Consider the following 14,140-nt stretch of genomic DNA (forward strand, 5'->3'; position numbering starts at 1 on the left):
GCTTACGTACTCGAACCTCATAGGTTATGAATGCAAACTAAACCACACAGTCTAATAGGTCCTCACTTGCACTTTTCACATGAACTTGAACATTTTCTAAGTTATCGAATCTCATCTACTCAGTATAAGTTACTCTCTTATTAGAGAAAATAAATAAGCTAATTAACCAATATTCTTTTATTCTTATTTTTCTCTTAAATTTTTCTGATGGTGCAAGATTTTTATACTAAAACATGTGCATAAGCAAATAAGTGAATATTGGTGGACCTAAGACAATTATATGCAAAAGTTGACTTCAAAAATATATGCAAATAACTTAGTCATTCAAGTCTACCATGATAATTCTCAACATGTTGCTATAAAATTATCAAGTAGACACTTTGACCATCAACAACTACTAATTATTGACTATGCATGCTTTCTTAAATTCTATATCTACTACAAGTAGTGTCCACAAGATAAAAAATTATTGACAAGTCGAAACACACCCTCCCCCATGCTTGAATGTCACTGTCCTCAGTGGCACTCCCCCATGCTTATATGCAGACTGAATGAATGCACTACTGAAGAACTAAAAGAATAAAGGGAAGGAAGGAAACAACCTGATCGAGAAAGCTCTGGAACCCTTGCAAGCTGATAAACGCCGCATCATTGCACCACTATCCTGCATGCCGAGATGCAAAGTTTTTCTGCTGAGTTGGCCTTGAAATTGCTTTATCATGGTTCCATGCTATCCTGTAATCTGAAGACTCATAGACACTAAAAAGCACATCAAATCCATTCAATATATACATGACTTTATTCCAACCCTATCTACAAAAGAAAGAACAAAGTACAAACCACTTAATCCTAAGCTATGTTTAATATACAAATAAAATCACTTGCCCTAGTCTTGACACTCAATGAGATCTATCTCCTCAGCTTCATGCTCCATCGAGGTATTCGAAATGTAGGGCTTTAGCCTTTGCCTATTAACTTTGAATGAGGCCATCGTACGAGAATCATGTATCAACACTACACCATATATGAACACTACTTGAACCATAAAAGGTTTGTCCCATCTAGATCTAAGCTTGCTAAGGAATAACTGGAGTCACGAGTTGAAAAGCCAAACCTTTTGACCCACCTCAAATGATTTTCTCTAAATATGCTTATCGTGAAATGCTTTTGTCTGAGCTTTATAGATCTTGGCATTTTCATATGCCTCATTTCGTAGCTCCTCCAGTTCGCTAAGTTGTAGCCGACGCTCTACTCCTACTTGAGTCATATCAAAATTAAATTTCTTAATGGACCAGTATGCACGATGCTCTAGCTCGACTGGCAAATGACATGGCTTTTCGAACACCAGCCTAAAGGCGACATGACAATGGGAGTCTTGAATGCAGTGCGATACGCCCATAAGGCATCATCTAATTGTTGGGATAAATCCTTGCGATTTGGCCTAACTGTCTTCTCAAGAATGCACATGATATCCTTATTTGAGACTTATACTTGGTCACTTGTCTGTGGATGGTAGGGGGTGACTATCTTGTGGGTGACATAATACTTCCTTAAAAGGGAAGCAATCTACACATTCCTGAAGTGCTTTCCCCCATCACTAATGAGAGCGCGTGACACACTTGTGCTTAATAAACTTAAGCACTACTTTATGATCATTAGTTTTAGTGGTGATGACCTCTACTTATTTAAAGACGTAATCCACCACAACAAGGATATAAACATTCCTGAACAAAGGTAAAAACAGTCTCATAAAATCAATCCCCCAAACGTCAAAGATTTCTACAATAAGAATGGGGACCAGTGGCATCATGTCCCTTTTAGACATGTTTCGCATCTGTTAACACTGAATGCATTTGCGACAAAACTGAGCGGCATCCTTATGCAAAGTCGGCCAAAAGAATACAGGCTGCAAAACTTTAGTAGTCATTTTGCGGCTACTAAAATGGCCTCCACAAGCATATGAGTGGCAAAAGCTTAAAATGGATTCGACCTCTTCCTCTAAGACACAACGTCGAATTACCTGGTCTGCACATGCTTTGAATAACTTTGGGTCCTCTCAAAAGTAATGTTTGGTTTGTGCCTTAAAGCGTTCTTGTTCACTTTTGGTCCAATGCACAAGAATGCTTCCAGTCACCAGAAAATTGACTATGTGTGCAAAGCAGGCAATGTGTGTGCTCTAGATTGTCAACAACTGCTCATCCAAAAATGTCTCGCCTATTGGCTCCTGATTAGACGTGGTCTCTATCGTCAGGCGAGACAGATGGTCTGCTACCACATTTTCACTCTCGCTCTTATCTTGAATCTCGAGATCGAATTTTTGGAGTAACAGAACCCAACGAATGAGGTGGGGTTTGGTGTCTTTCTTGGATAAAAAGTACTTCAATGCAGCATGATCCGAGAAGACAACCACCTTGGATCCCAGTAGATAGGAGTGAAACTTCTTTAATGCAAATACGATCGCTAGTAGCTCTTTCTCAGTTGTGGTATAGTTCATATGAGCCTCGGTAAGAGCTTTACTAGTGTGGTAAATCGCATGAGGCTTCCTATCTACTCTCTGGCCCAAAATAGCTCAAATAGCATAGTCAAAAGCATCACACATAATCTCGAAAGGTAATGTCCAATCGTTGGTGCATCACACATAATCGTTGGTGCAGTGGTTAAGGCATCCGTTAAGATCTGGAAGGCCTTGAGGCAACTCTCATCAAAATCAAAGGGTTGGTCTTTGCTCAGCAGGTTGCAAAGCGGTCTCGAGATTTTGCTAAAGTCTTTAATGAACCGCCTGTAAAAACCTGCATGCCCTAGAAATAACCCTACCTGTCTTACTGTAGTCGACAGTAACAATTAGGAAATAGACTCGACTTTCGCCTTGTCTACCTCAATGCCTCACGCCGACAAAATATGCCAAAGAACAATACTCTGCTGGACCATAAAATTGTTCTTCTCTCAATTAAGCACCAGATTTGTCTCAGTACACCATTGTAACACTCTTTCTAACTTATTGAAACAATCTTCAAATGATGAGCCATAAATAGAGAAATCATCCATAAAAAATTTCAAGACCTCATCAACCATATCGAAAAAGATAGTCATCATGCATCATTGAAACGTAGTCAGGGCATTGCATAGCCCGAATGGCATACATCGAAATGCAAAAGTACCATAAGTACACGTGAATGTAGTCTTCTCTTGATCCTCTGAGTGAACGACCACTTGATTATAACCTAAATAACCATCCAGGAAACATTAATAGCTTTGGCCTGTGAGTGTTTCTAAAATTTGATCGATGAACGGCAACGAAAAATTATCCTTCCTTGTGGATGCATTCAACTTGCGATAATCTATACAAATTCACCACTTGGTAGTCGTGCTCATGGGGATGCTTTCACCTTTCTCATTCTACAGGATGGTGAGTCCTGACTTTTTGAGCACTACCTGTGTAGGGCTCACCCACTGACTATCCGAAATAGGGAAAATAATCCCTGCATCAAACCATTTAACGTCTCCCTTCTTCACCACCTCTTTCATATTAGGATTTAATCGTCTCTACATTTTTCGCATCGGTTTGGCAGTTTCTTCACAATGTATGCGGTGCATGCAAAAAGGTGGGTCTATCCCCTTGAGGTCTGCCACTCACCACCTTATCGTTGTCTTGTAGTTCTGCAACACCTTTAGTAGCATTGTTTCTTGACTCTCAGTCAGGTCTACAACTATGATGACCGACAATGTTTGGTCTTTTCCTAAAAATGCATACTTGAGTGAAGCCGGTAATGACTTCAACTCAAGCATAGGCAGAGACTCCACAAATGGATTAACAGGTGACTCTGCTAAGTCTGTAATGGGTTCAAAATTTCCTAATCTAGAGGGATGGCTATACAGGACTGTCACATCACTTGTGATCTCCACATCTTCACTATCACTTTCTAGGCTATCAATCTCTTCATCTTTCATGCTCGCAATCAAGTATGATTGACACAGGTCTTCAGTTAAGATGCTGAATGTGTCTGCTTCCATTAGATCTTGCACTGAATCCATCAGAAAGCATGCATCTTCTCTAGCAGGTCCCATGGTAGCATTAAAAGTATCCATTCTTACCTTTTTGTTGCCAAAGGATACATCCATGGCCACTGTGCTACAATTAATATATGCATTGGCTATTGCCAAGAATTGGTGGCCAAGAATAATTGGGGTATGGCGTTGTCCTCCCTATATATCCAAGATAATAAAGTCAATGGGAAAATAAAACTCATCAACTTTGACTAGGACATCTTTCAAGATACCTCTCGGGGTCTTGACAGATTTGTCAGCTAGCTGTAAAGTAATGGGAGTCAGTTTCATCTCCCCCAATCCGAATGAATCATAGAAATATCCTGGAAGAATATTCACACTCGCTCTTAGATCGAGTAAGGCTCATTCTATGATGATATCTCCAATGACACACGAAATGATTGGGGTCCTCAAATCCTTGAGCTTTGGTGGAGTCTGGTGTTGCAACACTGAACTCACCTACTCAGGTAACATGACTTTATTAGGAACTGCGGCTTTTGATTTCCTCCTTTGAGTACATAATTCGTTAAGAAACTTGGCATATGTTGAGACTTGCTGGATAGCATCGAGCAATTGGAGGTTTATATGAATATCCTTGAATAAATCAATCATCTCCTGCATTTTTACCCCCTTCTTGCTCAGAGGCCTAGGGTATGTTAATGCTTGTAGAAAAGGAGGCCTAGGGATATACGCTTGGAGGTCAAGGTCTCTCTTTTCCTGGACTTGCTCTATAGGAATTGTCTGAGCCTTAGGTAGTGTGGTCTTTGTCATCTGCTTAGAATGCTCCTTCTCTACTCAGTCATACTCTCTCCCGCTCCTAAGGGCTAAGACTTTATTGTTTTGCTCTTGGTGAGTGCTTGTCATATGCAAACCTAAAGTCATGGGATCCTTACCTCTTGGATTTTCTATTGGTTGAATAGGGAGTTTGCCTTCCATTCGCCTACTCTGCATTTCTGCCAACTGACCCATCTGCGTCTCTAGTTTGGCTATAGATTGGGTGTGCGAGTTTAGAATCTGGTTGCATTTGTCCATGGCATTTTGATTGTTGACCTTCATATCAACAAATTCCTGGAGAAGTTTTTCCTCAAATGAAGGTTGTTGTGAAGGTTCTAGAGGCTGCTATGGTGCAGCTGCAGAAAACTGAGGTGTGGTAGGTGGAGCTCTAGCAAACGTCGAAGGAAAACTAGACCTAGAATAGTCTTGGCTGTATGCATTAGGTCTAATCTGCTGAGGAGGAGGGACATGAATAGAAGCTTGAAGGTTCTTCCAAGAAAAGTTTGAGTGGTTTCTCCAACCTGGGTTGTATGTGCTAGAAAATAGATTGTTCCCAGGTCTAGATAAACCTTGGGCTGTCTGAGCTTGCTCCTGAATGAACTCGAGGTAATGAGCTGCCAAATGGCACTCAGTGACTGAATGTGCTAGGCTAGCGCACAGAGCACACACCATCTTAGGAGGTGGTGTACCAGCAAGAAGCTGATCTAGCTTCTGAGCAAGCAATTCCACTTTGTTGTGTAACTCAACAACTGTATCAACCTTGAGGGCACCACCTTTCTTTAAAAGTACCAGTGTGGCTCTCTCAGCATATGAGGTGGAGGCATGATGCGATGAATTTTCACTAAGAGTCTTGAACAACCTCCAAGCTTCATCCTCGCTTTTCAGCATAAAGGTGCCTCCACACGATGAATCGACTATCTAACGATTTCGTTCAGAGACTCCATCATAAAAGCATTGCATCAGTTACCATCTAGACACCTGATGCTGGGGATACTTCCTAAGGAGATCCTTCATTGTCTCTTACGTTTCATGAAACTGCTCACCATCCAACTCCAAAAAGCTAGTAATGTCGCGCCTAAACTGGTTCATTCATCCTATAAGAAAGTACTTTTTTAGGAACTCTTTCTGTAATTGATCCCATAACATAATCACTATTGAATCTAACGATTTAAGCCAGTGCTTGGCTTTGTCTTTCAAAGAAAAAAGAAACAAGGTGAGTCTTAAGGCATCTTCCCCAAAATTTTAAATTTTTACTGTTAAACAAATTTCTAAAAACTCATCCAAGTGCCTATAGGGCTCTATCGAGCCTATTTTTCACCCGATTTGGATGAAATTCGAACAATCGCTCCCTCGCACCTTGAAACAACACAAACATGGGTTTTAAACCACTTTTTAACATATAAATGCAAAAATTCATGATTAAAATTGCTATGCATTTTATACATTATCAATAGCGACAAAAGTTAAAAACTGCAAAATCTTGAGAGTCAAAAACTCGGTAGATTTTGAAAATTTTCATAAATCTCCTATTTTTTGGCAAAATCTTGACAATAAAAAATAAATTAAAAAACATAAAAAAATAAATTTTATAAGAAAATATAAATAAAACACATTTAAAAATAAAAATTTGGAGGGTTTTCGTGATAAATATCGTCTAAAACCATAAATATCGCAATATTTGTCACAATTTGAAAATCTTACGAGAAATTGTCGTTTTAAACTTTCAGGCAATTTCTCGCGATATTACCATGAGATTTTTATAAATCTCGCAATATTTGTTACAGGAGCAGATCAGGTGATGACAATTTTAGGTAACCAGTGGCCAATTCTATTCAACCTCCACCGCACATCTCACTTGGGAACCGTGGATGGGACCCACCACACACATCTCCAGGACCCCATCTAATGAGATAAGCGTCTGAGGACCAGTTATATACAACATGATTTACTCTGCTTTTTCATGCAAAGTACTGATTATGTGGCCACCTGCCAAGTTGCCAACAGACAGGTCTGTGTGGACCTGGCCAATGCGGGGCAAATTTCGGACGCCAACCCCACCAACCCTGAAACCCTCTTTCACGTCATCTTCACAGACAGGTGAGATTTGGTTCCATAGTCAGTAGCCAACCCTCACCAAATGAATATGAACTCACAGAATCACAACCCCTCATCAATTGAGAATCTCTCCTACTGAAGAAAGAAGCCAAAAGGAAAGAGAAAAAAAAACACTATATTTTTTTCTCTGTAAGGAAAACATAATCTTTTTTCTCTTATACCATTTATGGATTTCAATATCTGTAAGTTGAATGTCGCTATCTATCATTTCATTACTCTCTCTCTCTCTCTCTTGTTTATTTATTTCTCTGATTATTGGTTTGACACCACTTGCTATGCTTCTTATATATATACACCTTAATACTTCCACTTCCCATCACAAACTTGGCTCTGATTTCCTTTCCTTCTGGCTTGTAATTTGCAAGACGATTTTCATCATGGTATTAATATTTTCCATCTTTTTCAGAAAGAAACCTTTGTTTCATAAAGTTATCTGATTTTCATGGTTGTGATTTTTGTTTCTGTAGGTGAAGATGGAGACCAAAGAAAATGGGTTTGTTCTAACAATCAAGAAGGAAGAACCGACTCTTGTTCCTCCTGCAGAGGAAACAGAGAAGGGTTTGTATTTCTTATCAAACCTTGATCAGAACATTGCTGTGATTATTCAGACTGTGTACTGTTTCAAGTCGGATGAGATGGGCAATGAGAACGTTTATCAAGTAATCAAGGAGGCATTGTCAAAGGTTCTGGTTCACTACTACCCTCTAGCTGGAAGGCTGACAATAAGCTCAGATGGAAAACTGATAGTGAATTGCACTGGGGAAGGTGCTGTGCTTGTTGAAGCATTTGCAGATTGTAAGATGGAAGATATTGGTGACTTGACAAAGCCTGATCCAGCAACACTTGGGATGCTTGTTTACAATATCCCTGGTGCTAAAAACATTCTGGAGATCCCTCCACTGGTTGCACAGGTAAGCTTAAAGGAACACATCTAGTAATCAGGGTGGATCACCTTCTAAGGTGATCTCAAATGCTATCAGAATTGAATTGAACTGGCCTTAAGAGGCCTATTTGAATAGATTGAGTCATTTTCAGTTTGATTCCCAGGCTGATTCAGTAGGGGCCTATTCAGGCCTGATTCAGCTGTATAGGTCTGAATCGAGTCTGAATTGGCATATATACTTAAATCGTTTCTCTCTGATTTTTTTTAATCTAAAAAATTACATTTCTTTTAATAGACAAATTTAAAAGGATTCGCTTTGATTCGATTCACACTGATTCAGGCACTTTTTGGAAAACCGATTCCGACAACACTGGTGATTACTGGATCAGTGTTTCAACTTAGCCTCTTTGTTTCTCGTCTTTCTTTTTCTTTTTGAATAGGAAATTGGTCTTGTTGCAGTGAACATCGGTTCTGAATTAATCATCATGAGTTGGATTTAATAAAGTTTTCTCACAATTGTGCTATTATCAGGTGACAAAATTCAAATGTGGTGATTTTGTTCTTGGTCTTGCAATGAATCACTGTATGTTCGACGGTTTAGGAGCTATGGAGTTTGTGAACTCGTGGGGAGAGACTGCTAGAGGGTTGCCTTTGAGTGTGCCGCCATTCTTGGACAGAAGTGTGCTGAAGAGCAGAGCTCCACCCAAAACAGAGTATCCCCACCTCGAATTCAAAGAGATCGAAGACATATCCGAGAGCTCGAAACTTTACTCTGAAGAAATGCAGCACAGATCCTTCTGTTTCGACCCCGAAAAACTGCAAAAGATCAAGGCAAAAGCAATGGAGGATGGAACTCTCAAGAAATGCACCACATTTGAAGCTCTATCTGCCTTTGTATGGAGGGTTAGAACCAGAGCACTGCAACTACGTCCGGATCAACAGACGAAGCTCCTGTTTGCAGTCGACGGGCGGTCAAGGTTCGAGCCGCCGTTGCCAAAAGGGTACTTTGGCAATGGCATTGTGCTCACAAATTCTGTGTGTACTGCAGGAGAGATCTTAGAGAACCCCCTTTCATTCACAGTGGACTTAGTACAGAAGGCCGTTCTGATGGTTACAGACAGTTACATGCGATCGGCGATCGACTATTTCGAAGTAACCCGAGCACGGCCTTCACTGACAGCAACTCTGTTGATCACCACATGGTCTAGATTATCATTCCATACAACAGATTTTGGCTGGGGCGAGCCTCTGAACTCAGGTCCAGTAACACTGCCAGAGAAGGAAGTAATCCTCTTCCTCTCTCATGGAGAAGAGAGGAAAAGCATAAATGTGCTGCTGGGTTTGCCTGCTTCTGCTATGATGATATTCCAAGAAGCCATGGATTTCTAGATTTTTCATAATTAGTCTTCTGTTCTTGGTATTCATGTTTTCAGCACTAGTGCTTTATATTTTAGTAGTGATGTAATAAGATTGAGCTTAGATGTTAATGTAGAATTATATTGCATTATGATAGACAAGGAGAAACTCTCTCTTTGTGGCATGTATTACTGTAGATGAAGACTCCATTAGGAGCTTCAACTTCACTCTTGGTGATTGATATCTGTACTGGATTTATGCTGTAGCTGAGTCAGTGTGAATCCAGAGTGGAATTCTCATGTTTTTGTTCTTTTTCTATTGAATCGATTGTGAATTGTTATATATATATATATATATATATATATATATATATATATATATATATATATATATATTTTTTTTTTTTCACGGATCCATGATTTCTCTATTTGCATGCAGCAACATTGTCAAAATCGATCTGAATCGGCCCCTAGACAAAATGAAACAGAGTGGCTGATTCGGCCATTGTCACAAATCGGCCCATTTTTGGCAAAGAATCAGCCCGGATTGAGCCGATTCTGACTTGAATCGATTCATTTACATGTTTTAAAATTATATATATTTGCAAAAATAAAATTAAATAAAAAATAACATTTTAAATTTCCCCAATTCAACACGATCCAATTCAATTTGAACTTTATTTTAATATTTTTAATAATATTTCAATACTTTTTATTTTTTACTAAAAATACATTTTGACTATTAAAATATCAAAATTGGTTTTTTATTGATTAAAAATTAAAAAAATCCGTGTCTCTTGGTTCTATTTTACGAAATATTTTTGTACCTATGAGTCAAACCCACATCACCGATCTTCGTGTCCACGAATCTTTTGTGACATAGGTTGCCAGGCAGCTGGTTTGCCCATGTGTCTTCACCCAAGAAGGCTTGGGTTCAATTCCTAGTGTCATGAAGTAACGAGGGCATTTTTTATGCAGCGCCGCTGACAGCCACCCGTATCAACATTTTTCGAGATCCGCTTACACCCAACTCCAACCTTGCAAATAAGGGATAGCTCGTGGGTTTCAAACTTGTGAGGTCCTGTCAACCAAGTATGAGTGGAGCCACCTAGAAGAACTTGGTAATGTTGGGCATCAAGGACTTGTTTGATGCCTTGTCCAAGATTGATAGACAGTACACACGTTATGTGTGTTCTGTAACAACTATACCAAGTCCAAAGTTTGTTTTGATGGTACACGAAGATTGTGTTCCTTATTACTGTTGTTTGATTTATGCTATAACTTGGATACACATGGATAATGAGTCGGATAAATTTGTTTGAGATCGTACCACCCGATCCGCCCATCACTATCCATGTTTTAAGACATTTATTACGGATTTTAATGGGCCTAACATACTTCAACTTGTTCTTGATTTTTTTTTCAAGCTGAATTCAACCTCAAACTTCTCTTTTATTTGACTTTTCACCACCTTTAGCCTTGTCTTTCAAGCCCCATGAACATTTCATTCTAGCTACTATAGACTTATTTAACATGCAGTCAAATAAGTAGTTCACATCGAATTTACTCTATTACATTTTTCAGTTTTACTAATCTGTACTTCTTATACTTTACTCAAGCATGATTGAAAATTATCATAGAGAATAACAAAGAATTTTATCATAATCCAACTTTAAAACCCAGGGGTTAAAATATATTAGTTGGAACAATGCTTGTTTGTGAAGAAACAACAAAACAATACATTTTGTTTACCCTCCAATTTAATTTTAAATAAGATCTGTTACATGCCACTTATCCAGCTATATAAGAAGCAAACTAAAGCTGCATTTACTCAAAAAATAGCAAAAACATGGATTCAAATACAAAATCCCTAACATCTAAACATATCAAAATCAAAATAAAAAATTTATCATGCATTCACTAAAAAATTTCAAAAACAAAGATTAAAAAACAAAACCCTTAACATCTAAGCATATCCCAAATAGAAAAAACAGATTTGACATAAATTCACTCAAAAATTGCAAAAGCATGGGTTAAAATACAAAACTCCAACATCTAAGCATATCCAAACAAAATAACCACCTTTAGAATGCATTCACTATAAAAAATGCAAAAACGTGGTTTAAGATACAAAATTCCTAAAATCTAAGCATACCCAAAAATACATTATTAGATTTATCATGCATTCACTCAATACATTGCAAAACTAAGATTTAAAATGCAAAAATCTTAAGCATATTCAACAAAAAAATAGTTCTTAGCAAACCTTAACCCAACAACCGAATTAACTCTATCCATAAGAGAGAGAGAGCACCATAATCCTACAATATCATAGAGAAAGAGAAAGGGAGAGCACCCTAATCCTACTACATCAGAGAGAGATACATGCAGTGGAGGAAAGCTCGGTGTAACGGCCCAACAGATTTTAAACCAAAATACCAGATTTTTTTTTTCAAAGTTAACACATTGCTGATTTACCTTTCTTTTCCAATATGTAATAATGCAACGGTCTCACCAACGAATACATTCTAACTGTATCAAGTACTAGATGGTCCGCCTAAGCACAAATGCAAACGTGTCTAAGCCATCTAGTATCAGATTCAGTATGGAACCACCGTTAACCAATTTGATTGAACCATTACATAGAAGAAATTATTAATTTAAGTATTTAATCATTGGCATTGTCTTAACCGAAATAAGCTCTAAAGAGTTATTTTGCGCATGCACCGGCATTTAATAGCTCCTTAGAACAAAGTTTGAGAATAAAGCGTCTAAATGACAAAATCCTTAAGTTTTTATTTATGTGAGCAAACAGTGAAAAATATTGATTCGAAATCAATTTACTAAGCTGAATTTTTTGTTAAACCTCTCAAACACACTACATTTCAAAAACATTGTCATTCAATAACCCATAAGAGAAATTAATTGAAATATGAAATAGTCCTATTAAATATTAAATAATTCAAACCATTATTCAAAAATAGACAATTAAATAGTCAATAACTATCAAATTAAAAAGACAAGTAACCCCTGGGATCTCGAAAACACAATCTCTCACAACCCCCTCCAGCATCCTATATTTGTTCCACAGATCACATGTTACCTGCTAAACATTTTATTTTGAAAGCATAAGACTCTTAAGAGTCTCAGTAAAATTTGCACAGCTAATGCAAGATATAATTCATAAAGCTTGCAGAATATGCATCAATCACAAAAGTATATCATTCAACATTTAATAGGTAGATAAACGATTAAAAAGGAAGATCATGCATTCATGATTCTAAAAATATATACAAGCATGTTATAATAATTTTAAGCATACATAATTGCATTATAATTAAAACCAAGACATTCAATAATATGCATGAATCCACATTATCATATGAACATGAATAAAAGTACAAAAAAATAAAGTGAGCAAGTATTTTATGTTTCACTTGATTACCAAAAGCCTATCGGGTATGCATAGGACCAACACGAAACAGACTAGACTACTTGGATGTTTATTATACTATATATTTTAATTTTTTGAATAGCTGTCTGAGTCGTCTTCCCCAAGAGTGGAGACATGCTTTGAGAAGTAGCGGCGTGCTCAGAGAGAAACTATCAGGAGATGTGACTTCGTGCCACAACGGTGATCATGATCACTCACTTCTGCAGAAGTTTCAGAGACGTGCCCACCTAGGATATAAGAGACAGTCTTGGTCACCCTAAATTCTCTAGGTTGGGGGATCATCGAGGCATTTCCCCTCGCAGCATAATAAGAAAGAAAATGCCCATAGAGTTTCATACCGCCTACCATCTTTAAGATAAACCACCATCCATTCTGATTCAGCATACCTCGGTAAAGGCATACCCAGAAACACAACTCAAGGTTATCTTTATTAATTAGGTGATACGTAAATATATCTATCATTTAGGCTAGTGCATTTTCATCTTACTGTTTCATCTTTGTAACCATAAATTATTATTTTATCGAGCACCCAAGTGCTCATGCAACCTTATGGGATTTATATCATCCTGCATGCATTTCACAAATACGGCATCTCAAAGCATAACATGCATTCTTATAAGCAATGAATCATGTCAATATGCTATTCAACAATTTATTCATATAGTATCACATAATTTAAATATTTAAAAATAATCATGCATCATTATCACAAATATGAATTAATTTGAGAACCATAGTTCTAACATCACTATCAAATTATTTAGGTCTCATGGCTAGAGTAGCCCGAAACTGCACAACTAAAATATGTGGCCAATACACAAAGCAACCAATATATCCATATTTAACTTTTCACATGCTTTGCAAATACATTTATGTTCATGCTCAGTTTATCATAAAAATAAACAGATTTAAGCTATCATAAATAAATTTACTCATAAATCTCAAATATCATTTGTGTAAGAGCCTTTTTCTCAGAAACAGAGCATCCTTACACTACAATCATAACTTACTAATTGCAATCTAACTCACCCTTATCTCTATCATAAATATTTATGTCAGATCTGATATAATTCAATATTGCATTTATGAATTCTTTTAATGAAAATATCAAAACATAACTAGAGCCACAAAACCCTAATTTTTTCGATAAGAGCTCACATAAACCCTCACCGAACCAATTGACATGACTCCAATTAATGTCTTGATTTTTACAGTACTTAAATCATATCAGACCTAATTAAAACATCTATGATAACAGATTGAATCAATGAATCTACTAAAACTAACCCATAACCAAAAACACATAACTCGATTTTCCTAATCCAGGCCCCCATAAGCCCAAATCAGAAAGACTTATATATTTTTAATTATGTTCAGTTGTAGCCATACTTAATCAATGTGAATACAAATTTCTTAATTCAGTTCATATTGTACATAACTTGGAAAAATCATATATCAACAACATATTCTTTTGGAAGAATCAAAATCCAAGAAAGAACTCAAAACCCTAAATCG

At 37.3% G+C, this 14,140-nt stretch overlaps 1 protein-coding gene across 1 annotated transcript; it reads left to right on the plus strand.

Annotated features, from left to right (window-relative positions):
- Window positions 1–7,406: 7,406 nt before the first annotated feature.
- Window positions 7,407–9,488, plus strand: LOC149833458 (omega-hydroxypalmitate O-feruloyl transferase-like). The gene is made up of 2 exons (XM_090012846.1): window positions 7,407–7,844; window positions 8,348–9,488. The coding sequence occupies exons 1-2, from the start codon at window positions 7,407–7,409 to the stop codon at window positions 9,203–9,205; spliced, it is 1,296 nt and encodes a 431-aa protein (XP_089868972.1). The 3' UTR covers window positions 9,206–9,488.
- The last annotated feature ends 4,652 nt before the right edge of the window (window positions 9,489–14,140 follow it).

Source organism: Nuphar pumila, chromosome 7 (genome assembly GCF_984573655.1).
Source record: "Nuphar pumila chromosome 7, dmNupPumi1.hap1.1, whole genome shotgun sequence".
In the NCBI taxonomy this organism is placed as follows: domain Eukaryota; kingdom Viridiplantae; phylum Streptophyta; class Magnoliopsida; order Nymphaeales; family Nymphaeaceae; genus Nuphar; species Nuphar pumila.

What these genes read in the sequence shown, in the direction of transcription:
- LOC149833458 (XM_090012846.1), top strand. Translation starts at nt 7,407, where the DNA reads ATGGAGACCAAAGAAAATGGGTTTGTTCTAACAATCAAGAAGGAAGAA. An exon ending in TCCCTCCACTGGTTGCACAG is followed by an intron (nt 7,845 to 8,347) that starts GTAAGCTTAAAG and finishes TGCTATTATCAG; the next exon opens with GTGACAAAATTCAAATGTGG.